Raw genomic sequence first — 27,678 nt, forward strand, 5'->3', positions numbered from 1 at the left:
GCCTAACTCGAGACATTTAAACTAAAAGTCACTTTCTTCCACACTGCATTAGTCAAGATCACGAAGAAATACATCATGTGAGAGAGAGTACACTGACACAAATGTTTTGTAATATAGCCTGCTGCGGCCATTGTTCCCTCTGCTTCTTCAAAGCTATATTATTCAGGCGAACAATAGTGATAAACTGCTCTATCATCTATTCTCTCAAACAACTATTCAGATAATTCAATCTTTAAAAGACATTAATCTAATCAAAATATCCTGATTAAATGGGTAAAGATAATGTTAATGCAATTGTTGCCAAAATAGTAGAATTGTTTCACTTTTCATTTCAATAGAACTGTAAAACGCGCATCGCTGAATAATCGCATATGTAATGAGAAGCAAATAATTACGATCGAGTGTATTTACTTACTTACTTACTTACTTATTTGTTTATTTATCGTCGCTGTTTTCATCACAAAAAAAGGAAATAAAAAAGTACCCTCTAATTAACCAGGGGACTGTCGCTGCCCAATTTGAGGCGCCTCCAGATATGTCACACACACGCTGTGGTCAACAATGGAAATGTTTTGGTTGGCCAACAACATATATGATTTTATAATTCTTAAAGGGGCCAAGGTGCACTAGAATACAGTAGCGGGTATCTCAGCTAACTAGCAAGCTAGCAAGTAAAGTTTTTCAGCTGCACTCCTTTGTAGCTATTTCTTTACTTTAAATAAATATGTCTCGAGTTTTAATAGTTGGTGCAGGACTTACAGGCAGTTTGTGTGCCTGCCTTTTGCGGAGGGAACTGCCAAACAAAGTCAAAATAGTCGTTTGGGATAAATCTCGAGGAGCAGGTTCGTTTCATTTCATCTAACGTATGTTTGTTCGCTACAGGTTAGACACTGAACCATGACATGCAAGTCATTATTAATACTACGTTCGCTGCCCATTTTGTCCTGATAACTACAGCTGCTTTCAGTGTTTTAGAGATGCTTCTGGGATCTTACTAGCCACCTGGTGAACACAGAAGCTTGCGGCACGACTGAGTTTAAGTCAACGTGATGTAACTGTAGCTTCAGTACAGAACTGTGGAATATTGCCGGTTAGATCGCGAGGCCAGGGGATTTGAGAAACCGTGTTCTGTTTACCAGACGAGATTTTTTTTATTTCAGTCAGTGTTTGGTTCAAAATGATGAGTAGTGTTGTCGTTCCTTCTGGTCTTTCCTGGAATTCATGACTTCTGTTGTTAATTGTTATTTATATTGATGCATCCAGGAGCTTGCAAGAGCACAGCAGTCCGTGCTAGGGCACAAAATGATAACGTTTCTCTCTGAAATGCGTTCAGTTTTTCTAAATGAGCTTCAGACTATGTTTAAAGGATCAAAATGCATTTTCAAGTAGTTTGTACACAAACTGTTTATGTGAGCTAACGACTGATCAAAACTAATCCACGAGCCTCACTGCAGTTTGATTTAGTTTTTTCGCTCTGAAACTGTTTTAGTGCAAACGAAAGGTCCTTTTCTCATTTGCAGAATTAAATAAGGTGGTTTCTTTTACTCATAATATACAACTACAAATATACATTGCTGTAACAAAAAAAGTTAGCCATCTTATGATTCTAACCACTGCCTTGGCCAGAAAAAATGGCAAACCAGAGGTCACTAATTGTGTTGTGTGGGCTCGCTAATTTTTCACACGTTTTTGTATGCCAGTTTTGCTACAGTATGCTAGCTGCTTCATGGTAGTTTTGATTTTGTTGACTGTGCCTTACTCTTGGTAGTGGAGATATGGATTACATTTTTGTTTTGTCTGTTTGAGTTTTTTTTGTTTTGTTTTTTTTAGGAGGGAGAATGTCTACAAGCAGAAGTCCAAGTGACCCCTTTTGCACAGCTGATCTTGGTGCTCAGTACATCACTGCTACGCCCTATTACGCCCGAATTCATAGCAGGTGAGGCCTAACAGAGATGTGACTGGTGAAGGTCCTCTACGTGCGGCTCACAGCAGATGCTCTTTTGTTAGTTATTATGTTGTTATACTTGGTGTTGTTTATGCAGTAAACAAAAGTGGGCCTGTGAGTTCTGTGCACTGACTCGTCCATGAGTAATTTTTAAATATCCAATAAGTCCACAGACATTTTTGTGCCCCGACTCTTCTAGTTTTTATGAAGAGCTCCTGGACCATGGTATTTTAAAACCTCTGGAGACCACAGTAGAGGGTATGATGTCAAAGGAGGAAGGGCTGTTGAACTATGTTACTCCAATGGGGGTCTCTTCCATTGTCAAACATTACCTAAAAGAGTCAGGTAGGTGATCAGAATTTCGGTTAACTTGTTCGACTTTTCAAAGTCACCGTGTACTTTCACCCTGAATTCCTTTACCTTGGATATATGGATTCAGAACTAAATGTTTTTCATTCATTTGTTCAATGCTTGGTTACACAGCCACAGTAAAATTTACTGAAGGTGAAAGGGGTTAGTTTGTACACAGAGTTATGTGGAGAAGATTGACGGCTAATAAAAAAAAAAAAAAGCTATGAGACATAAACAGCATGTTCCCGTGGAGGGATTGCTCAGCAGAGTGTGCCTGGCACCATCTTTGACAGACAAATACAATTATTTTGAACCACGTAACTTTCAGGTTTTTCGTTTCAGTCATAAAAATGGATAGCACTTTTATTTGAGGTTTTCATAGTCATGCAATAGTTGTTTCATTTCATATTCACTCTGCTTTATATCTGTTTCCAGTTTCTTAGAAACAATGAGGCAACTTTGGTTAAACTGTTAAGCAGAATTAAGATGAGAACAAAAGGGAATTTAGGCACTAGATTTGTGGTAACTTTAGAATCAAAGATCATTTTCATATTTCACATGTATAAGGGTAGACATGCTGTAACATTAAAGGACATACTGGCAGTAATGTGGTAATACTATGTGACTACACAAGATCATCCAAAGATCAACAACACTATGCATGGCTGAACCTGAATAATCCTGTTTTCAACTTAATCTGTGACTTAAGACTTAATCAATCTTGAAACATAAACTTATCGTCACACACATTTATAAAGTTAGCACACTTCCTAGAATACCAATCACCAGAACAATGAAATATCTCTGTCATGGTTATTAATTGTGGGTGGTGAATAGCTGCTGAATTCTTCTCTTGTTCTCTTGGGGAGTTGGAAAGAAGTTCTCTCAAGGATGCATGTGTCCTTAAATTCTGCCTTTCAGTCCTTTTTAATTCCCAGGTGTGCAAAGCCAGATCTTTTTCTCTCTGTGTGACTTTCTTTGGATGTCCTCCTTCCCATTCCCGTCCCCCTTTCTCTCTTTGTTTCCTCTCTTCCGTTCTTCTTCACCGCATCATTGCCAATTGTGCCCATCCGCACTCAAGCAGGAGCAGAGGTGCTATTTGACCATCACGTCACCCATATTTACCAGAAGGGGACAGGCTGGGAGGTGTGTCGGAAGGGTGGAGCAGCAGAGCAGTTTGATGCGGTGGTCCTCACAATGCCTGTCCCTCAGATACTACAGCTGCAGGGAGATCTGGGCTCCTGTAAGTACACACACACTAAAACTACCCAAGAACGGAGAACTGTCAAAAAGATACTCATGGCACGCTCTTCGTGGACTGATTTATAACAGGCCAAAGAACTGAAGATTTGATGTTCAGCTTAGGATGTTGTCCAGTGATTCTTAACATGGTGTCATAGGAACTGACTTCAATATTTCCAATTTAAATGTTTGTAGATTTTAGATTTTTAAATGCATACATCACACTATTCTCCCAGGCAGGTTCTAGTTGGTGCGATCCTTATTAGAGAATGTCATGTCTTCATTTTATTGGGGTATTTGTGAGTGTAACACTTAAACCCTATGTCTATTAGTCATAGCCCTGAATTTAAATATACACTTCATCCTCTCTTGACTGTCAACTGATTGCCCAGTGACTGGAAACATCCAGTAGAGAGTAAGCTTGCCCTTGGCTGCCACGCTGCCGAGTTCCTTTAGCCGCATCTTAAATTGGTTTCCAGCTGTCTAGCTGCAGAGAACATCCTACATCAGGATCCAGATTGTTATTCTCAATGTGAAGTTCCAAGCCCAATACGCTTTTTTTTTTTTTTTTTTTTTTGAAATGGTAAAACAGGAGTCCTGAAGGACAAATATGGAAATGGGAGAGTAAGGCCTCTGTCTCCAGGGTGTGTTGAGGTTCTTGGAAATGGTGAATAATGCAGGGTGCAAGAAGTTGCTACATTAAAAAAAAAAAAAAAAGCTGCATCTGAAATTAGATGGGCGACGGAAAATGGAATGAGACAGCTGAAAATGGTGGAGGAATTGCTATCAGGGAAGAAACACCACTCTGAATGGTTGTGGTGTCACGCATTGAGTCACAGAAGTAGGGCAAAGCAGGATGGGTTTCTGTAGTGTTGATACCCTTGAAACTGGCTGCACTGAAATATTCATCTTGAGTTTTGGCTGCATTGATCAGTGTTACAGAGCATATGTACTGGGAGTAAAATTACTTAACGAATTCTCAGTATTGAAATGGTGCCTTATTAGGCAAAGCTCCACATGACAAGTCCATGCTAAGAGAACAGGCTTAGCCAACCATGTTCTGTCTGTTGGTTTATAGTCTGAATGAACAGCATTCTCAATCCAAAGATGTTTGCAATAAGAGAGGGGTGGTTTTTTTTTTTGGAAATCATAAGGTGAAAATATGTTCAATGCCACTGAGGAATTCTGTTTACAGAGGTTCTGTTGCAACTGTTCTGTTTGAGTCTGAATTCTTTTTGAGTTGTTTTTGTTTAGCAATAGTTCCTCTGGTGTTCATATGAAAGTCTTTGTTCTCCTAGAAGTCTTGAAGTTAAATGAGCACAACATTACAAGTACTGTGTATTGACGTGAAGATGCAACCTGTGCTTTGTGGACTAGCATACTTAATGACCTACTATAGATCTACTTTCACACAGTTACACTGCAAAAAGAAACTTCATATATTTTTTTTGTGTTTGTTTTTATTTTAATGAAATTATTTCTGTCGAGATACATTTAACAACTCCATTTAAAACATGCTCATTGACTGAAACCGTTGAACAGAATTGGAATCTTTGACCAAATCCTTTTAAGAATATTATACAATTCTGCAGTGACAGTAATTGAACATAGGGGGGCAGCAGCTAGGCAGCTGAAACCGTTTCACATTCGCGGAGATGCAATCTGGAAATGATTTACACAGATTCAATCTATACACAGAGAGAAATGAACGCCTCACACTTCCTGCCTCATCCCAGCTCTGCTTAACAGAATTCAGAAACTTTCATTTGTTCTTCCCTCATGTGAAAATCAGATGAGTGGACATATCCTGTGGTTTCATTTTTCATATGTCTCCCACATCTCCAGACGGTCCTGTGCCGCTATGTGTCATCTTTTGCCCTCATCTCTGGTGATCTCCAAAGAATTAGTGTGCAAAGGGCCAAAAGCGTTGGAAATATTTTGAAAGAGATTCCGACAGAGATCAGTTTGTTTTATAGTGCATCTAAAACGGCGGAGCCCTTTGTTCTTTAGGAAATCTAATTTCACATTTATGTGGTTTCTGAAAGTATTCTAAGACCAGTAACCTACTTTGTGACAGGCATACCAGTGAGATGAGTAAATGACCAAGATGCAAGAGAACCCAAACAGTGTAGGTACACTGAATTTCTAGTTTTTTTTGGACACTGAAGAAAGAGGACATAGCTTTATTGTAGTATATCCCAGAGGGCAGGTCCCCACATGCCTGATAGAGGTCCCTAATACAAGAATGCAGAAGCTGTTGATTATGTAAGAGATTGTGGTCATTATGTCCTGCTCTCATCAAAATCTTGTTTCTGCAAATACATTGAGCTAGCTGCAAAATAACATCAACAAAGTTTTTCAAAACTACCCATCATGCCAAACAATTCACAGCTGTCCATCTCGGCTATAAAAGTAGTGGATGTTTTTTTTTTTTTTTTTTAATGTTTGCGAGTAGGCCTTACATAGGATGTCGGTAGGATTTTTATAGTCTCCCTAATGCATGGATGAACGTGCTTTAAGAATTTGGCTTGTACAAAACTTTCCATTTGCCATAGGGCCCGGTGAAATCCAGAGGGGCCTTTAAATAATTGATTGTAATCTGAATGCTGTGAGATTCACTGTGCTGGAGCCCTGCTTCTGCATCTGGTGTACTTTGGCCCTGCGTTGCCTGTCCATGTGCAGGGGAAATGAGGAGGAAATATGGCTGTGTATCGTTTGCGAAAGATGAATGAACTCAGCAAGCACTGCTGGTCTGTGACATGCCTGATGTAAATCAGTTTTGTTGGGGGATTTTTTTTGGAGCTTATTTGTTCCCTGTAATATATTGCTGAACACTTTGGGTCAGTGGTTTGACTGTATTCCTAGAGCATAAGTTTAAGGGAGAGATGTCCTTTGAAATAGGGAAAGGTTGCCAACTCTTCCGCCAAAACCTTAATACAATCTCATGCAGCCAGTTTCCCCGAATGATTCTGTTTGGTTTTTGGACAGAAATCCCGAGAAAGTTTTTCTTCATATATTGCAAAATTGTCCTTTTTATTCTTTGTTTTTTGGCTAAAAGAGTGCTAACATTGATAAGCTGTCAAAAAGCCAAAACTGAATAAGGGACAAGAATGTTGCTTTTGAAACCACTGGCAAAGTCTTCAAAAATTCAAATGACATAAGACATTTGATACTTAGCTCCCAGTGTTTTTATCATCTTTGGTGTTTCCACATTTTCTGTCATTCACAAAAAGGAGACATGTTCTCAGCAAGATCATAATTCCACGTGCAGAGACACACGTATATAACCCAGGTATTTAAAATGTAGTAGCTTAAGAAATAGGAACTCGTAGAGTTTCTTGTTCCTAAGGCCCCTCTGGATTGTAACTTCGTGTTCCCAGTGTACACTGAATCTTTAAAATATAATGGCTTTAAAATATAATGCTCTCTCCTGCCTTGTATCAGAGGATCTAATTGATAACTGGTAGTCAGTCTGTATGTCCAGCAGTACAAAATGGCTGAGTATGTGCATTTTAAAATAAGTATCTGATCAAAATTCACTTCCAGTTTGGCAAGCACAGTAAAAGCCTATGAGGATCCATTTCTGCTTTTGCGGTTACAGACAGAGAAGATCTGAAAGAGGAAGCTGACACTCTGCCCATAAAAACTTTACAGCCTTTTCTGTGAATGAGGTCTTGTGCTCTTCCAATTGACTTGTGTTTTTTCTTTTTAAATATGTGGTGATATTTTGGATTGTTATAAGTTGCCTGTTTAATTTACAGTGCAATGAAGTGCTTTAAGGTAGTCATGGAATCAAGTAGTTTAGCTTAGTTTTGACAGGCCTTTCTTAATGTCATCAAATGTTAACAGTGAAGTAAATGACTTGCTGAGCATGATTTGATCTGTCCTGGTTACCCCTTGACCATGACATTTTTTTCGGTAATTGACTTTGTATCATAGTTGAAAAATACAACTCACAAGTCATGGAGGTTAGTGTACTTTGCCCCTCCAGAACCTAGACTATCAACTGTATCTGTAAAATAATGGCTTTCATCAAGCAGTAAATCATAAATAGAGGATCCAGTTTATCAGAGCTCCTACAGTTTTGAAACATTTACACATGCTCAGACTGCACCTTTATAGCTGAGTACAAGGTTAGGGCTCCCATAGTTCATCATGTTCCTTCAGTTCAGGGAGTCTCTCTCAGGCTGAAATCTGCAGAGGAAAGCTTTGGCCCTGACTTATGGTGCCAGTTATTTCTTTGTCATGTTCCCTCGCTCATACAGGGGGTACTGAGTGATGCAGTGTCCACACCCTTTCCTACAATGACACTTAGTTATTTCCTGTTGACATAATTTTTGCAGGTCTGTAAAGCTGCAGAATTAAGCCTTGAGACTGTCTCGCAGTTTCCCTTTTGCATGAAATAGCCACGAGCGATTACGTCAGCGTGTAGAAATTGGAGTGGTAGAAGGAGCAGAGCTAGCAGCAACGCACCTCTGAGTAGCCAGCAGTAAAGCTCATGTCGAGCTTTTCTCGGCCGTAATCTCCTGCTGGCCTTGAAACTCTGCTGATATTGAGAAACATGATTCTTCATTTCTAATGAAATTAAAGCTCTATTTTTGGCAGGCTTGGTCTCTCATGTGGTAATCAGTCTCCCTGGCTGCATTATTTGATTTGGGGCTTGACTTTGAGAGATAAATAGCATACTGATTGTTTCAGGGATTTTTTTTATTTATTTTTTTTAAATTCATGTTACCCTTTAAGAGAGATTATTAATCACCAGATACGATGTGACAGCACGCATCAAGTGTTGGCATTTTTTTTCCAACATTTTTATCCGGCATATTATTTTACAAGCAATTACCTCGAGATAGAGCTAATGCTCGCAGTTGTATTAATGTGTGCCGTTACATCATCTTCCTCCAATTCAGGGAGTCTCTTTCTGTCTCCCATTGAGTATGGCTGTCTGGGTTGCTGCTTTCAAGTCTGTGAGTCTGGTATGATGTAATCTCTTGTTCTGAGTCCTGACAGAGATGCATGGCTTATTTCCCCTGTGCTGTCTGGGCGTTGCGCTCTAAATGGATACACTCTCTGTCTCTCAAAGACACTCAGGAGGCCAAACAATAGAGGGTTTTTCTCTTTTTTTTTTCTCACTCTCATAATTAGGTCATTTAACCTTGTAAAAGCGGTGCTCAGCTCATTGTCGATATCAGACACTGTGTTATATCTCTTTGTGGCTTTTACAGCGAGGGTCTCGTCTCCGCTTGGCATATCCTGGTGTGTCAGAGGAATCTGTGGATAGTTTTAGAATTTGTCTATAATAGCATAAGTCTTTCTTTGTTCAAGACAGGCTTAGATGTTACATTTACCTGAAAGAGGAAATGAGACACTATAGAATTGCAGATTTGAAAGCGGGCGTAAAATGTACAGGTATTTATTCAAATAGCACACTTTTGGTTTTTCCATCTTCCAAGCCTGTTTTTTTTTTTTCATTAACTCGTATCTTTGTTAACAGTACTATTGTCACCTGATGGCAAACTCTGCCACTACAGGTACAGTAAATGCCATTTGCTTTCAGGGCTCACAAAATTTCCAGATCTCTGGTAGCCCTTCAGGTGGGCATTCTTCAGTTTTTCTGTAGCCTGAAATGACCTTTGACTAGCCCGAATAAAAAAGACCATTTTTTGTGTAGACATATTCAACAAAGCAATAAAAAACATTTATTTAACAAGCACAAACTACAGCAGTCATCATGCATAAACAAATCAACAATCAATCAAAAATCATCAAAATAAATATTCATTTAGATCCCTCAATGCATTGAAACTTCAATATGATCACAAAACAGATGGTAATAATAAGTAATGGTAATAATCTGTATAGCATAGCATACACGCTAGCATAGCTAGACACTAAAAAGTTGAGGCAAATGTTCATATAAACTGTCCCACATAACACTGCATCCAGAGCTGTGCTTTTATTCCTTTTTCACAACATTGTCCTACAAATACGTTACAGTCTTCTTGTTATAGTGTTGCTCTAATCTTGGGGCCGGATTCTCAGAACTCACTGTAGTTTACCACTGGCGTCGCTCAATTGGACTGTAGTAATTTTGGTGAGCTCTACCGGTCAACATGAGTTTTCTGAAGTTTGAGGATGACTGTTTAGCATTTGAATTTCATGCACACATTGTAGTCGAACATGTGAGAGATTTACCCGAAAATCTCAGTTAAAGCCCAGAATCTGAAAGTCCTTACTTTGCAGAGCTCACAGTGCCTCACACAGCCTGATCTCAGGCCTTGGTGTGCCAAAACTAAATGCCTTCTTTGGATACTGCCATCATCTGTATTTCATTTGAGCTATAGATGAATGGGCACTGAATTGCCTTTAAATTTAAAAGTTTGCCATGGTAGTTAGGTGGAGCTGACTGTAAATTTTGTGTTTGCTTTCTTTTCTGTCATAGCGTGCCATCTTGTTTTAAGTTAAAGTAACCGTGTCTTGAACATATAGTCCACCCCACTTATATAATAGTGCTTGGATTCAAATACAGGAGCAATACAAATTCTACTTGAACGGAAACCCATTTCTTATATTTGTAACTGCCCAATTTTGATCGCTGCCCGATTTTCGCGGAAGTACAAAAGTCCGGAAGTCCAGTCTGCAACACGCATGCGCAGCAAACACACCTTACGACGCTACCCAATTTGCATTGCATTTTTACGACATTACATCATATTTCTGTCACAACAGATGTTAGACATCTAGTATGAGAGAATTCTAAACAGAATATACTCTTTTTTGTGGGTTTTAACAACATTGCGAAAGAAAGACAGCAAAACCAAACGAAACAGTTTCATATTACATAGGTACTTCAACAACATTATCAGAAATATAGGCTTAACACTCCATCTCTCTATGAAAACACTATGTGTTCTCTGTGCCGTAAAATGTTTATGCATGAGCTAGACCGGACTTCCGGACTTTTGTATATCTGCAAAAATCGGGCAGCGCACAAAATCAACTGCGCGTGTGCACCGCAGACCAGACTTCTGGACTTTCGTACTTCTGCGAAAATTGGGCAGGTGTCAAAATCGGTCGGTTACAATATTGTTTCAGTATGCCCCCCCCCTTATCATGCTTGTGTGCTAAAAATCTCCAGTGAAATCAGCTATTACTTTACTCCCAAAAGTTTGGAACAACGTTCCACACATATTTTCATTGCTAAAAGGTAATGTAACCCCTGGTGAGCCTGAAAACTAAATCTCTTAAATGATGCCCATGTAGTTTAAATAATCTAATTGATCTTGTTATGTGGCAGCTTTCATTTGCTCTCTAAATTTGTCTGCAGTTTGAAATGGGACATATTGATTTCCCATACCACATCCTTGTTACTCTCCAGCAATGACATATCACTAAGGTACAGTACAAATGGGGAAGCAGGATGCTTTTATGCTTTCATTTAGAGCAGAGGAGAGTTATATCTGTGCTGCTATGTCTTTAAAAGAATGAAATGTGAAGAAAAGTGGGGGAAAAAAAGTAGATAAATAAATAACAGACTACCTTTGACCAACTGCTTAAAATAACCACTGTGGTTTGACGTCAGCAGTGAAGCCCTAAGGTGGTTTCCTTAAATGTCTCTGTTTAGCACCGAATTATGCAGAAACTATGTCTGAAATACACCCAGCTGTTATGCCTTAAACTGCTCATTTCTACAAAAATGTTTTAGCTGACATAAGAGCAATGCTACCTTTGTTCACCTGGCCACACAAAAGGGTTCTTCTTGCAGAAATATTAATAAACAGCTGGATAAATCTGCTCTTTAAAGTGGACTGCAGCTGTGGAGAGAGTTGGATCTCTCTTGAAGCATACGCCAAACCTCTGCAAATAAAAATCCAGGAGGGTTTTTTTGTCAAGTAAAGCCAAAACTGGCAGTTCATGGACAATTTATGTTTGCTGCCCACTGGTCTTATTTTGGTTTGGTTAAGTGGTTGAAGATTAAACCTAGACCTGTCTTGTGGTGGGAATCGTTATTTTCCACAGAAATGTAATAATATACAGAATTCATAGAGGAACTAAGGGAACAGTCAATATTATACTTATAGTTTACATTATAGGCTATAGAGGACTACGCTAAAGTGTGTGCATGCCTATGTTATACCTGGGCTACAAATTTACAATAATATTTCCAATGTTAAAGTAGATTAACAATTGCATACTTTCATTTAAATTAAATGATATAAATTTTTAATTCAAACCTTTCACAAACATAGAACCCAAAACTTAATCCAGCCTGTGTATGAGAAGTGTTATTGTGCATCATTTTTTGATGAAATCTTTTGGCTAAAACGTTGGGTGACTTATCAACGTTTGGATTTATCAATGGTTTCCCAACTGTTTGCTGACAACTTGGAGACGTCTGCTCTGCTCGTTTTAATTGCTTCAATTGCATTCATTATGAGATAAAGGGCTTAAGCCTCCAGGTGGTTTGGCAGTGACAGTTGTAGCTTGCCTTGGCACTGAAGTTACCAATTTCATCAACTCTGCAGCCTTTGTGTTTTATTCCCCATGACTTAAATATGACCTCTCTCTAGACACATAGTTGGAAAAGTAATTCATTTTTTTTTCCATGAATGTGGGATATAACTTAGCTATCGCATGTCATTTGGATAAATAGATGTTGAAAAGAGAGTCCAATAGGAGACACGGCTCACGGTGGACTTCTCGCTGCTCCGTGAAGCCCGTTGAATGTTGAATGATGCTCAGCACTGGTTGCCCTGTCCTGTCCCAAAGTGCTGCCGTGTTATGCCCTGCCCAATAAATACTTAACTTATTGTTGGACACAGTTCACGAAACAAGTGCATTAAAGGTTAGGAAAACAACTCCCCGTTTTGTGGGATGCTTTCCAAAACCTCTCAGGCAAATATTAAATCAACCTTTAAAGGGCTCAGAGATCATAAATTGGGAAACAGTAGAACGCTCTCGCACACTCGGAATAACTTTCTGTGTGCCACAGTCTTGCTTGGACCAAATCCCTAAGGGAGCTAGCAAAGGCCAGCCCTCCCAGGGAACAATGAATAATACAAGGGAGTTGGTGTGTTCACTTGCAACAATGTTGCCTCACACAATACCAGCCTCAAATAAATCAACCACCCACATTCAAAAATAACCTTGTTTTCAAATTGAGAGCGTGTTGCAGGCAGTTTTTTAGTCTTTTCATTCAGTTTTCAGTCTTGAATGAAATTCTCTGCCTGGTGATCAACCTGATGTGACTGACGGTTTATTTATGCTTTGCTAATGATTTATGAAGTCGGTATGTAGTGACACTGACTGAATGCTGAAAAAGTAGCATGCAGAAAGTAACCATTTAAATTCTGGTTGAACTTCAGGTTCAAACATGAGCATATGTTTCTCTTTTTTTACTGGTTGTGTAGTAACAATTGCTCTGACTGTCAGAGGTTGGAAATCTTTCTATACGTTACTGTTGATACGCATTGTATTAGTCAAAATCACATCTCATTCTAATGAGTAATTAGAAGTTCCTGTAGATTTGAGCACAGTTGTGTTTGTGCTGAAAAGACTGGAATGTCTACAAAAGAAGGAGTACATGAGTCTCACTTTTATGGTTAAAAATGATCAAAATAATTCATACGTGGGTTCTTGGTTACATTATTTTCATTCACTGTTTGCACACATACGCTGTTTGTGACCATCAGTCGGGTCCTCAAACTCAGCAACATAGTGAAATATCCCACACAACGAGCGGACCCCACTGATTGCGAGTCCAAGCCATTAGTTATTAACAGTGTGTAACCATGCTCCATCTCCTGTGCCCTAGCACTTAGAGAGCTCTGTCTGTGCTTTATGTAGCATCACTGCTACAGCCCTCAAAACTGCACGGAAAAGCGCTGTATTTCTCCATACACCAAGGAGACATCTCCTGGGTTGGGTTCCGTCAACCTCCATGGTCCACTGATGCCTCAGAATAGACCTACCCCTGAGGTGCGGAAAGGTGAAGGGTTACTGGGATATAGGTGGATACTTCCACACCCTGCCTCCGCGGACACAGCACTGTTTCTGTGTGCCCACTGAAAGGACATTTCAGACACTGAAGCGTTCTTACCACAACTGATACTGAAAGATGAACTTTGTTTTCTGAGAAAACGCCCTTGCTCTATAATTCCTCACTTTTCTTTTTACACCCCATTGATTGCCTGTGAGCCATAGAGCATGTTTCACAATAACATTGGCTTTTTTATGGCCTAACCCATGCCAGATGGGAGGAGGCCGTGGCGTTTATGATGTGTAACCGGCCTTGCAAATGACGTGCGACTTCGCGTAGTTGCCACTCCAATCTCTGCCCAGCTTATTAGGAGGGCTCGGTGATAACACAATAAGTTGTAAAATCGATTGCAGTGTGAGGTGTGAGATGACTGTCTCTCGAGATGAGCACGTGCAGGAAGACACACTCACTCTCCTTAGGTTGTGAAGGCACTCTGAGCTAAGCTAGCATTCATGCCCTTTTGAGGTAGGTGTTATGACCGCCGTGACGTCATAAATACGATAAGTTACGATACGAGTTGGAATCTTCCCTCTCAATAAACACGTCAGACGTTCAGTGTGGAACATGCCCTTTTTCCTTCCACCGTTTTTATTAGTCTGTCATAGGGAATTTAATGGTTTCCTGAAATGCACTCTCACTAATCTGGTCTCCTTCTTCTTTTTCCATGTACCTGTTTAATACGTGACATTGACCCATTTGTTAGTCAAGGTCAAAATCCGTGTAAGAAAAAATGACACTTTATGGAAGTAGTCATTTTTTACAGTTGTGATGAGCTTTTTTTTTTTGCTTGTTTTGTTCTGGGGGGGGGGGGGGGGGGGGGGGGGGCAAAACAACCTCAGAACTGGTTTCTAACCGAGTCTTTGTGAATTTGCAAAGGAAGAAAATAATTCTCACAAGCTCACATTCGGTCTAGACCTTTCTGTCTCAGCACGTTGCCTCACATATCTGCCACTCACATTATTCTGTATTACCCAACTTCAGAAATCACAGTGAGCAATCGCACGCTAACTTCCATTGAGTTACCCAAGCTGGTGGATGTAAGGCTCTCCCTCGTACAAGCTCTGCTTCTTTGTCTTGAATCTTGTTCTGTTAGTGTTGTTGTTGTTTTAGCGCTTGTGTATGAGGCCATAGTTTCAAAGCTAATTACACCAGTGTGGCTGTGTAGCTCTTAAACAGTTTAATCTAGTGTGTGTGTACCAGTGGCCATGACACATCATGTGGTGTTGTGTTTTGACAACACCAGGTAGAACTCATCTGAAAAGCACCTCATAATGGACCTTTTTGAGATGTAGCCTGTGTGTTTACAGATGTAATACAGGTCTGCCGTGGTACCTGGGCTTAGGTAAGGCCCCCCCTGCTTAGTTCCTTTGTGTGCTTTGTATTGTAATGACTGTGCAACTAAACAGGACCTTTAACCACAAATCTGCTATTATTCCTCGCTCGCAAAGGAGGAAGTTCTGTAAGGAAGCCCCGCATGTCATGCTTTAACATGAGACCTCAGAGCCTCGTGTTTGGATAGTGATCTAATGTAACTTCTGCATTCACACTCAGATTCTGCTTTTGGGAAAGCATTAAAAACATCTTATGATGTATACTTCCTTTTAAGCAAATCTGTGTGATATGGTTCACTAAATGTTGAATACTGTTTCAGAGAACTTTGAACGTACTTTGTAGAGATGCAGGACAAAAAACGTAAACGTGACAAACAGGATAAAAAAGATCCGCAGACAGAAAGAAACGGAGGGGAGAAGCAGGATTTCTGTATGTGGTGACTCGTATCGTCCATGTTGCAAAGCTCAGGATTGCATTGATTAAGTAAAGCTCTGTCAACATGCTGAGATTCACAGAGCGTTTTTTTTTTTTTTCCCTCTCCCACTTCAAAGAGTCAGGGCCACAAGCATACAGTTCAGCACAAGCCTCTGCCCACCTCCCCCCCCTCAACCCTCCAAACAGAACGCTGGAAAAGTTTAACTTTCTCAGTATGGCTCAGCTACACTTATACTTATGCATACACCAGTTAACACATTCATTCTCATTCCTACACTCTTTTGATGACTAGCATTGGTGCTAGAGAGCCAAAGACATATAGCAACGCTGGACACAAGATCTAAGCGCTGACCGAAGTGATGGCTAATTCCAAACCACCACGTTGTCGTGTATGTTTTATTGTGAGTGTTTGTACAGCAGAAGATGCGTCTGTGTAGTCTCTTTTAGATATGGTTTGTATGCCGCCAGTCTGTTTTATAGGCGCAGGAAAGCATTCATTCAAAGCTGGTAAGAGTTTGGAGAGGCTCTGTCACAAGTCCTGGCTCTGCACATAGAAAACAGCTGTTGAGAGTTGTGCTCAGATGGCACAGGGGAAATTTGTCTCAGACAGACAGACACTGACAAGGCTCCTAACCCCAGGGACCTCAGTGGTGTCAAGTGTGCAAAAATGAAATGGACGGTAGGTGTGTTTTTGTTGCATGCACGTGTATCCGATGCCCCATACGCGCATTCCTGTTTACGCTCCTACGACCGTGTATGCTTCTGCATATACTATAGTGTATGTTTCTACACAATTGAGGTATGTTTAGGGCTCACTTGGGGAGTGCTGAGTGGAAGAATCTTTTTTCTCCAGGAGATTCATGGAGGCCCACTCTTTGGGGAGGGTCCTATGCACTTGAGTTTTGTATTATCTGGATTTGTAAGAGTTCTGTCAAGGGAAGAGTGAAAGAACAGAAATTAAAAAGAACAAAAGTATGTCCTGATATTAAATCCCACTTGAGTAAGCCATGAGGTAATTGTCAGTCTATTTAATCAAATCTACAGTTAGCTATTTTTTTTCTCGGGGCTAACCTATGCATCAGACTTTAACATTGTACGCTGCTTTAGGTGTTGATGTGACTAAAAGCAGGACAGAATTTAAGCAGATGATTAAAAAAAAAGATTCATTGAATGTTGAATAAAACATCTAAAACTGAACACGTAATACAAAGTGCATGTCGAACGAAATGAGAAGCGGAAAAAGAGAAAGAGAGAAGGTAAGGTATCAAACTACTTGCTGAAGAACTTAAACTTAAACTTGAAACTTAAACTTAAACTTAAAGAACACAGCCCACCACCTGTTGGACAGCTGTGCATGAGAAGAGGCATCGCAGCTAAATATTCCTCCAGATGAACGTAATTGGACATCCATCTGGAAAAATGCAAGGCATCCTGTCAGGTCCACCTACAACAAACCGCTTAATCACAAACGTGCTCACAGCACAGAATGCTGAAAAAATGAGGCTCAAAAAAGATACAGCGGAACAGCGTTTAATATCATTGCGGTAACAGTTTGAGTTTACCTCCTATTCCGTATGGCATTGTTCCTCTAGAGAAAACTGACCACCAGTAGTCCAGTCTGCGTTGATATTTACTTTGCAGAGAAAAGGCATGACTTTGATAGAAAGAGCCATGTGTGGTGGTTTCTTGGCTGTTGGTTTACTTACTTGCTGGTTTTTGTTCTAATTGAAATCAGCGATGTGTTCTGCTTTGTGAGTGTGGTATGTGGTTGTGCTTAAAACCAGAGGAGCCACAGTGCTAGCCTGGCAGTCTTTATTGTGTCACCCAAGCTAAGGAAGCAGTCGTCGCCCTGATATTCTGTTAACTGTCTATTTTTGAAACACACCCTGTGGGTGGAACAGTGGGTATCCAGTTTGGGTACCAGTGATTTCTGTATTTGTCTCCGTGAGTTAATGCGGGTTAATGCAGCAAACTGGATTCTGATATCTGTTTCATTAGATAACTGTTCTGAGTTGAAATGTTTTATGCCACACAACAATGGGCTGCTCTGTAACCAGACTCCATTAACATGAGAAAGAGAAAAGCCCCTTTATGGCTTTAGCTGACTGAGTTAGCATTATCCCTCAGCAGTCCTGACTCTATTGCTCTACCAGATTGTTTCTCTACCAAGGGGCACATTTATGTGCTTCTAATCTCACCCAGATGTTCTGGAATGACACAGAAAATGATAAAAGGCGTGCGTCCAGAGACAGTCATGTGACCTGTTGACTTCTGCTGTCATATTCTCCTTCATCAAATCGTTTTGCCCTAATTAAAAGAGCGTTTAGCAAAGTGGACTTAGTGTCATCTTAAATGCAGCAGTGCGGCTTTGTCTGTCTTTTTTTACGCACACTGTCACCACACAGAAACGGAGCGTTTTCACACGTGGTTTCGTGTTCAGCGGCCAATGACGTCTGTTTTTGGAGCAGCAAAGACTTATTCCGTCACTTATTCTTAATCTTCACACGTTTATTTGTATGATCGAGTTGCGGTTCTGTTCGTAACGTATTTTTATGCAACGTCTGCTCCTAACCGTTGATGAAAGATGCAGTTAATGTTTTGTTCGTTGGGCCTAATTTTGTTTGTTTGTGTATTTTTGAAGGGGCTCAATATTGACTTCTGTGGAAACAGGGGTGTCTTTGAGTAGAAATATGTATTTGATTTCACAGAGGTGAACTCTAACCTTTAGTATACTCTTTACCCGAGGGTCTTAAATAAACCTAAAGCGGGGCCAAGCTTGATCTGCCAATAAACAACAGATGTTCCAGACAGGAAACAAGGACAGCATTTCTTTGAAAAAAAAACAAAAAAAAACATAGTAAGTAAACTTAGCTGGGTTGGTCTTGAGCTGTATACAGTGATACAGCTCCTAACACAATTCTTCAGAACAGCAAAGAGGAACAAATGAACAAGAAAGAGATCTTTCAGATTCCCTGATCAGCTTGTGGACTACCGTCTTCATTTCAAGCCATACATTTTATTTTCGATGAGCTGCAAATCTGTAAATAGAAATGACCATTGCAAAACGGTAATGTGGTCTGTTAACCATTTCTTGACCGTAACATCTGGTTGCAATCAGCAGTTACAATGCTGTTTAGCAAACTCCAGACGCTTACTTTTGTTGATTACCCTAAATAGAGGCTTTTTTTTTCCTGACAACTATTCCAGAAAGTGTACTGGCATGGAGTTAGCCTCTAATGATAGATTTGGAGAGTTTGTATTTAAGAGACATCCGGGTTTTAGAGATGTCCACTGCTGTTTTGTTGCATGATTTTATATTATTTATATATGTTATTTTTTGTAATACTTCTCTATTTATTTGTCTTATGTGAACATCTCCTGACTTGTCAAGGTCAATTATCATTTGCTGTCTTCCGAGTTTTTTCTCTTTCTGTTCTGGTGATTTAAGACAAATGGATTTTATGTTTGTAGTACCTCATTTTTATGAAGCAGGAAGTCATGGGAGGCCACAAACACTTCCAAAGAATTCTCAAACACTGAGATGAACTTGAAAAGCAGCATACCCTAGAAAATACAGTTTTGTTGGACTTGATTTGAGTTAATTATATGGGATATCACCCATTATGCTTATTCTTTTGGGAAGATATTGATATTAGGAGATTAATATTGAAATATCTTTTACTCTGAGTGATTGGGCAGTACTTTTAATCATTATAAGAATAATCTGTCTAATTCAGCTTTGTTTGTTTATCTGAAGAGTTTTGGAAGATGTTTAGTCTATGTATGGAATTATACAGACACCCAAATGGAATGAGTTGTCTGGAGAGATTTGGATTTTTTTTTGTTCTCGTGTGCCATGTTTTAGTCCAGTGCATTACCACGTTAAGAGGTACGGGAAAGCATCACACAGGTATTTCCATTGGACCACAGAGAGCTGTAAGAGTATAGGATATTGCTTTCTCAGACACTGTGACATGGCTGTCTGATGAGACGTGAGCGTGCGATGGAACAGTCACGGGCCTGGTGGCTTACTTCGTTTTTTGTGCTCTCTCTCTCTCTCTCTCTGCAGTGATAGGAGAGAATGAGAAGCAGAAGCTGGAGGCTGTGAGCTACTCCTCCCGCTACGCGCTGGGACTCTTCTACAAAGCCGACGTGCACATCAACGTCCCCTGGGCCGCCAAGTACATCGCCAATAATCCCTGCATTCGCTTCATCGCCATAGACGATAAAAAGCGCAATTTAGGTCAGTGCTTCAGTTTTTCTTTTTCTTCTCTCTCTCCTCTCATGTGTGCGCACACAGACGCACGCACGCACACACACACACACACACACACACACACACACACACACACACTGTCTTTCTGTATTGCATGTCTTTCCCTCTCACACAGATTCTCTCATTTCTGCCTCTCCTTTACTAACTTTCTCACAGTGTCAAAACCTTTCATCTCACGTCTCTTCCACTCAGACTCACTATCTCTCTCTCTGTCTCTCTCTCTCTCTTTTTTTTTTTTTTTTACTTCCCCTTCTTCCTTACTACCAAAAATGGTTTGTGTGGAAGGTATGCATGAGGCAGAATTACAGTTTAATTGAAAATCTTGAATGTCAATGACCCTGCATCATTCGGTGCCGTAGAGAATGTGATTAATTTCACAAAGGAGCATGTTGTTGTGAAATTGTGCGGAATGGTCCATTTTGACCATTCACACAACTGTTGATGTTGATGAGCTATGTGTTCGTGTGTGTGTGTGTGTGTGTGTGTGTGTGTGTGTGTGTGTGGGAGGAGATGATGCTCATATGTACTTCCTGTACTGTAGATTTGATTGGCTTGACTGATTGCTGGCTGTGGCCAGCACAAGAATACTCTCATTACTCATTTAAGACAGGAGGGAGAATCCAGACGCAGAGCTGGGGAGTAGAGCTCTTCTCAAACTAGGCTCCTACACACACACACACACACATACACACACACACACACACACACACACACACACACACACACACACACACACACACCAGCACTTCATTAGCTTCTCCACTTGGAAAGCCTGTGCCATTGGCTCTTATGTGTAAGAAAAACATCAGCCACTGTTTTTATGTACATCTGTTGACCTGAGGAGGCACGTCCTTCATAAATTAGTAATGTGACTCTGTGTGTGTGTGTGTGTGTGTGTGTGTGTGTGTTTGACTGTGCAAATGAGAGAGAATTTTAGGGAAAGCAAAACAGACTTTGTGGAAGTACAGCACCTGTCACCTTTTATACACTCCATTGTTTTGAAGATAACATTTTAATTGCCGTTTCCCAAGCCAGAATACTTGTCTCAGTCCTCCCTAACGTCCTGCTGCATGTTAATCTTCCTTCTAATTTCTGTAATGTAGATTGCTCTTACCTTCAGTAATCTTGGATGAGCTCTCATATGTGATTCTGACTCCAAAGCTTTGTAATTCATCTGCAGTGATAGAATTAAACCTGACAACTCTTCCATAGCCCCATCCCTATGGCGAAGGACTAATGTCGCAAGGTCAAAGCTTTCTAAAACCAAGCAAGAACTCTGTGCACCCTTCCGTGGATGACAGGACCCCCAAATGCTTGGAGGATTTGTAGGCTTTTGACCAAATTATTAAACATGTATTTTGGCACGATGAATAAACTTAGTTGATGTTACAGTTAGGTGTATATGGAAATGTTTAAGAATCTCAATTTGGTCCCAAATTAACAAGCTTTCAGATAAATTTCAGGCATTTTTTTTTTTTTTGTAAAATCTGTTCTGTGTCAGACTGCCTGCTTTTTCCTACTGTTCTCTCTGTCAACTTTGTGACCTGTGCTGCCCCCCTGACAAATACATGACTCAACCTGTAGGCATGGTGCCAGTCCCCTACCCACACAACCTGACCTCTCCCCTCTCACTCTCTTTCTCTCTCTCTCTCTCTTTTTCTCTCTCTCTCTCTCTCTCTCGCTCTCTCTCTCTCTCTCTCTCTCTCTCTCTCTCTCTCTCTCACTCTCTCTCTCTCTCTCTCGCTCTCTTTCTCTCTCTCTCTGGCTCAGAGCCCAGGAGCCTTGACAGTTTGACACCGCGTTGCAAACCAAGTGACTGTAGCACTATAATTCAGGAGTAACTCGACCGCCGGGTGTTTATTAGCAAAGTCAAACAATACAGCTAATGGCCCACTCTACAAAGATTCCCTCCTCCCAAATGTTGTCCACCCCCCCCCCCCACCCCCCCCACATGAGAATGTATATTCATACAAAGCAGTTGGTTTAAAAAACGATTACCTTTCACACACAAGTGAACAGAGAATAATATGTAGCCTGACTACAACTTCCTCATTTCATTCGGCCAAAAATACTCCGCAGCAGTAATGCAGTTCATGTGTGGAGTATTTATCAGACCCGTACATGTTCAAACAGAAATTCTGTGATTAAAGTAAAGAGCATAATTTAAATCATTCCCTTTTACCACATAATCCCACATAATCTGACTGAACTCAGCAGGTCTTTTTGAACAAATCGCTAATTTACTACGCGAAATCTCGTCAGTGAATACTTAACATTTCGTCAGTCTCCTCAGCCTCCTCCAAGAAGTCCTGCCTTCTTTTCCCCCCTGGTAGTCATCAAGGTTGGGTTATGGCTTCTCTGTACTACATCAAATCATTGGCTTGGGCCTCTGAATATGCTAAATCTCCAGCTGGTTAAACACAGGACATGTTTATAGATTGCAATAAAGCATTATTCCTCACAATCAAGTTAAATAGGTTTTTAAGACAGTGTCATTAAAGAGATGACTTCACAGCACACAAGACTAATAAATCAGCTGAAAACCCCAGTCATGGGTCAGAGCTCTGCCGAAGGGCTTTGTCTGTACAGTCTTCACTCACGGGCCCCACACTGCCAGTGTATGATATCAGCACGACCAAGGCTCTGTCACATTCGGAGACTGGATTCTGTACTGAGCAGTTATTAAAATAGACACAGATTAACCCTAGCAGGCTGATGTAAATATGTGACTAATAAATAAAGCTGGTCGCAGCGTAGTTTTAGTTCAAAGTGCTACAGTTAGTTTCCCTCATTAAAAATGTAACACGTGTCTCAGCAGAGGCTCATGTAGTTCTGATCATTTATATGATGCTTACATGAAGCTCTCCCTTTTTTTTTTTTTTTTTTTAAAGAAAATGCCAGGGTTTGGAAAGAACTCTCTCTCTCTCTCCCTCTCTCACCCTCTCTCACCCTCTCTCTCTTGCTCTCGGTCTCTCTCTCCCCTCCCTCTTTTGACTCCTCACAAAGATTATCTCTCATGTAAGGCTGCAGCAATTGTGGCTTTTTCAGTACATCTCTTCCATTTTTTTTTTTTTTTTTTTGAGCGCTGTCAGGGTTGATTTGGTTCACCCTCGCTTCTCAAACTCTACCGCACAATCATTAATATATGAGCCCCTATCGGGAAAACACAGATTTAAACTTCTCCTTCCTCGCTTCTTCTTTCTCCAATGCATAAGTCTATCTTCTGTACCCAGTAATTTGACATTTGGTTTCAAGTTTTATCTGCTGTGTTGAGTGGTAATCTGTGCGTGCGTTTTGCTGTGCAGTGTCAGGACAGTGTGGGCCGGCCGTAGTCATCCACACCAGCGTGCCCTTTGGCGTCCAACACCTAGAGGAGGATAAAGAAGAGGTCCAGCCAATCATAATGGCTGAGCTGGACAAGCTGCTCCCCGGCCTTCCCCCACCAGACAACATCAAATGCCAGAAATGGAGGTACTCGCAGGTCAGTGGATGTCAGATGTGGGAATTGACACAGTCAATTGCAGATGTTTGTTTAAATGTGTAAAGGTTTTTGTTTTTTTTTTCTCAGCGGGCTGGGTTTTGTGACTCTCAGAGACACTTGGGATTAAACATGAGGGAGAAAAATAAAAAGTCAAATTATCGATCTTCCTACCCGTTTTTAGTTAAGTATCGAATAATCAAAATATATGGTTGCACAGGGCACACAGCGTTCCATTGTCATATACCTTTTTTTTTTTAAATTTTTTTTTTTGCTTTTGCTATGATGTTGCACTGAATATTTAAATCTGTTCCCGGACTTTGAAGGAACGCTCCGCGGAAATCTTCTGTGACGTGCGTGATTGTGTAAGAGCAAAATATATTTTGAGGCTTTTGCTTGTAGTTGCCGGAGAGAGAGAGCACGTTCAAGTGGTCCTAATGAAAAGCTTTCTGCCTATACGGCATAGGATATTAATATCTGATAAACTGGGTCAAGAAAGAGGACTGTAAGCTTGAACAGTAAAGAAGTTAATGTAGAGAGGATTCTGGACGAAATGGCTGAAGATAGCTGGAAGACCTTCACTCATTAATGTCGTATTTTCAGTTTTACATTCTCATGCTCAATGCACTAGGCTTCTCTCTTTTACACACACACACACACACACATTAACACATGTAGTAATACCGTATTCAAATACAGTATTTAAATTGCAAGCTTTCTCTTGTACACATTTTTTCTGTCTCCCTGTCTGATGTACTCACATATAATCTTTCTCTGTGTAACCCCCCACACACTCTGCTCCACTGTGACATGCAGTGTTGGGCCTCAGCTTAAGGTCAGAGGACATAGAACATCTGTGTGGGAGCCCAGATCCCTGTGAGTGCCAGAGAATGGGCCAAAGCCCAGCTGGGCTGAACAGGCAGGAATAGAATAGAACACACACACGCACACACACACACACACACACATGCACGCACGCACACTCACCATACATCATTTACCTACACACATGTATACACCAGTTTCAGGTTAAATACACATTGGATGCACACTGAAAAATCTTCTCAGAGAAACTGGCTGCCAGTTAACTGAAGCTGATTCATACCGATTGGTGCAGCCCTTTTGCAATTCGGTGAGTGGAAAACAGCAGATACGTTCATACAGAATGCCAAGGTTATGGCGACTATGGGTAAAAAAAAGAACCTTGATCCTTTCACTAACTGCTGTAGAGATCAGTTTCTCCTCCATGGAGCAGAGAAGCAAAGTCCCAGGTCTCTCAGTGATAAAGGACCATCTCCATCCAGTATTACAAAACAAACAATTAAATATCAACAGCAGAACAGCAGAAAGGGGAGCTTATCATTGTTTATTCCTCAGCTGTGAGAATAAAATTCTAGACCTTAATATTTGCCAAGTCTTGTGATATGTGTAGTTTATCATAATTGTAAACTAGAGCTATGATTGAGTGAATGATATCATTCTCAAACAAACCACTTAAACAAAATGTTTGCGGGATGGTTTCATCGAAGGCGGTTATATTATAGATGTCTGTCTGAGTGCAACGCCCTGTGTACAAATGTCTCCAGACGTATCCAGAAGTCCCTGTCTGCCGTTTGGGTGAATTCGGGAGATATGTGGAGTGAGGCAGATATGAGGAGGAGGAGGAGGAGGTCATGGCTGCTAATATCAACTTACCGCTAGAGTAAACCAAACAATTTGTTCTTGGCCACATTTCAGCAAGAACGTTTATCAATTGATTTACACACAGATTACTGTTTAAAGATACAAGAGGAAAGAAAAGGTTTAGAGGGGAAAATGATAGTAACCATAGTGCATAGTCTATAACGATGTCTATTAAAAGCCCCAGGAAATGGGTACTATTTCCTTAGACCCACTGCACTGTACCTCGATGTTTATCTTCAAACTCTCGGTCCAGCAGAAGCCTCCGTAATGGGCCATGCACGTCTATGGAATGTGTTTACTCAGAGAGGTCATTAACATGCTTCATTTTCGGATTGAGGATTTAAACACTGCTAGAAAAACCGTTGGCAGCGTAGTTTCTGTTGAGTTATCTGAGGCCAACTCTCTCCAAGTCGCTCATTTTTGCTTAGATTCATACTCTGCCTCAAAGATGGGCCATACTCAGGTGTTCCTCCATGTCGTAGAACCACAAATTTTTTGCTGTTTTTTTTTTTTTTTTTCTTTAGTATATGTATCCCATTTTAAATGTATATGTTTACATGTATTACACTTTTATGAAATTCAGCTTTGTTAAATGACGTTACTGAGATTCAACTCAGATCTCTTATAAAAGTATGTCCTCTGCGCAGGGCACACAATTGCCCTGCTCTGTAGAGAGACCGTGTCATCCTAATTCCAGTTATTTCACCCTCTGGTCTATTATTAGCCTTGCTTCACTCGATTAAGGTGCCTCTTGCAGTTATTAACAGCTCAAAATGAAGCCTCATGGTATAAAAGCTCTCTGGTTAGATAACCCTCGTCAGTGCATAAAAATGCAAAGCAGAACACACACGGATCACCTGAGGTCACGGGCTGACAGACATCTGTTACCATCCTCTACTAATTAGGGAGTGTTTTTGTTGATCCGCGCAGCCAAATCAGCTTCTCAGGGCCTGCTCGATCACAGACGAGCCCCGAAGAGACTAACTCTTAGTGAGACATATGAAATGAATCAGATGAGCTGCATTGATATTCCTATTAATATGCACATTTCACAACCTTCTCCACCGTTTAATTAAAAAAAAACAACAACAACAACAAAAAAAAAAAAACGCCCCAGTTTGAATTTTGTTTTGAGAGGCGAGACCAACCGTAGTTCAAAATATACATTTCTGTGGTGTTTCTGCGTTCTCAGTAGCAGCTGCCGTTCGTCTAAAACCATCAGTCACCTTGGTTGAATAAACGCTCTCACCTCATCTTAATACCCTGCGCTGTTTCACTGGTACGTGCAACAACGACGACAACAACAACAACAACAACAACAACAAAAAAGATCAATGCACTGTCAGGGGTTGTTTGAATTACGTCAGACAATTTGCAGAGATGTCCTGCTGCAAAGACAGAAATACAGCCTTTGCCCGTGCACTTTGCTTGCACACTGCCTCATCGTCATACTGTTGAAATCTGTGGTTAGTTGAGCCAATGTGAAACGTAATGAGTGTCCTCCACCCTGTTGAATGAGCCCCCCCCCCCCCCCTGCTGCTCACCACACAGAAGCACAAAGTGAAATTTCTGTTGCGAATGGAGTAAAGAGAAACGAATGGGAGAAAGATCTGCACCGCACTTTGACCACATAGGTTTTCATTGAGCCTCCATAACCTTTTCACAGCAATATGTTCAGAAGCCCATTGAACTTCAACCAACATAGACTACACACATAGTACTGACTTAAGGAAACGAGGGATAATATTTGAATATTTTTTGCTTTATTTTCTGTTATTTCAGAACCTTGTGATGCTATATGTTGGTTTTGCTATTGTTTGCAGCTAAACAACCTCAAATACCTCAAATGTGTTTCAAACGGAACTGATCCACAAGCATAATCTTTGTTTAACCATATGTATGTTTGTTTTTTTTCTTTTTACATCAGTTGCAGTTATCACCCCTACTGGTATAAGTGAGGTTTTACCCACAAGTCTCAATATTCCCTTGTTAACCTTAGGTTAAATAACAGTTGGATATAGTCATTTGAAATGTGTGGCTTTAAGAAGGGAGCCTTGCAGTCAGTCTCATATTAAGTGTGAAGAACAGAATTCTAATTTTACCACTCGAGAGACCAAAGGAGTCACAGGACTGTTTTAATGTTTCTCTTCGGTGTTAATGTTTGTTCAGTACGTTTTTACACGCACAGCATATAGCTGCACTCACAGCGCTTTACATGCAGACACGGAATGACACATAAGGAACACGCAACTGCAATTTGAGCGAGGCGTCTCTACATGCAGCAGGCTTTTTCTGTGTGTGGACGAAACATAAGCCATTGGGAGCGGTTCCATTCGATAACTTTATAAGATGGAGGTTGCATCAGCTATTGAATGTCCAATCGTTATTACAGCGCTAATGCTGTGTGCACTCGATGTTTTGGTTGTCTAATTAGGTGACGAGATCGGTGACTGATTGCCCCGGGCAGATGACACTGCTCTCCAAGCCTCTGCTGGTGTGTGGGGGAGATGGATTTACTCACTCCAATTTTGACGGCTGCATCGAGTCTGCCCTGAAGGTCTTTGAGGTTCTGAAGTCGTCCCTCTGAAGTGGAGCAGGAAGGGGTTTTTTTTTTTTGGGTGGGTGGGGGGGGGGGGGGGCTGTAAGGAGTGGGGGCGGATTTCAAACATGATTCTGGTTTAGCTCCACCCCATTTGAAGATGAATGTGCTGTACAAAGCACAGTACTGTCTGCGGAGCCAGCATGCATTTTGTTACAAGCCAATTATGCTGTCTGCTCCATATTTTCTGGACTAGGAGGAGACTGTAAATGAAGTGTGTGTGCGTGTGTGTGTGTGTGTGTGTATGTGTGTGTGTGTGTGTGTACCAGACAAAAAGCTGACTATATAATGGCCTTAA

General features: G+C 40.7%; 1 protein-coding gene across 2 annotated transcripts; it reads left to right on the forward strand.

Moving 5' to 3' along the window:
* The first annotated feature begins 671 nt into the window (after positions 1–671).
* Positions 672–27,374, forward strand: rnls (renalase, FAD-dependent amine oxidase). Of its 2 annotated transcripts, none has more exons than XM_030775691.1 (7): positions 672–842; positions 1,831–1,936; positions 2,145–2,290; positions 3,378–3,539; positions 19,414–19,587; positions 22,926–23,101; positions 27,216–27,374. In XM_030775691.1, the coding sequence occupies exons 1-7, from the start codon at positions 725–727 to the stop codon at positions 27,366–27,368; spliced, it is 1,035 nt and encodes a 344-aa protein (XP_030631551.1). In that variant the 5' UTR covers positions 672–724; the 3' UTR covers positions 27,369–27,374. The 2 variants fall into 2 exon arrangements, with proteins under 2 accessions (XP_030631551.1, XP_030631552.1); XM_030775692.1 differs by having other exon boundaries at positions 3,381–3,539.
* Positions 27,375–27,678: the final 304 nt, after the last annotated feature.

The sequence above is a fragment of the Chanos chanos genome, chromosome 5, assembly GCF_902362185.1.
Source record: "Chanos chanos chromosome 5, fChaCha1.1, whole genome shotgun sequence".
NCBI lineage: Eukaryota > Metazoa > Chordata > Actinopteri > Gonorynchiformes > Chanidae > Chanos > Chanos chanos.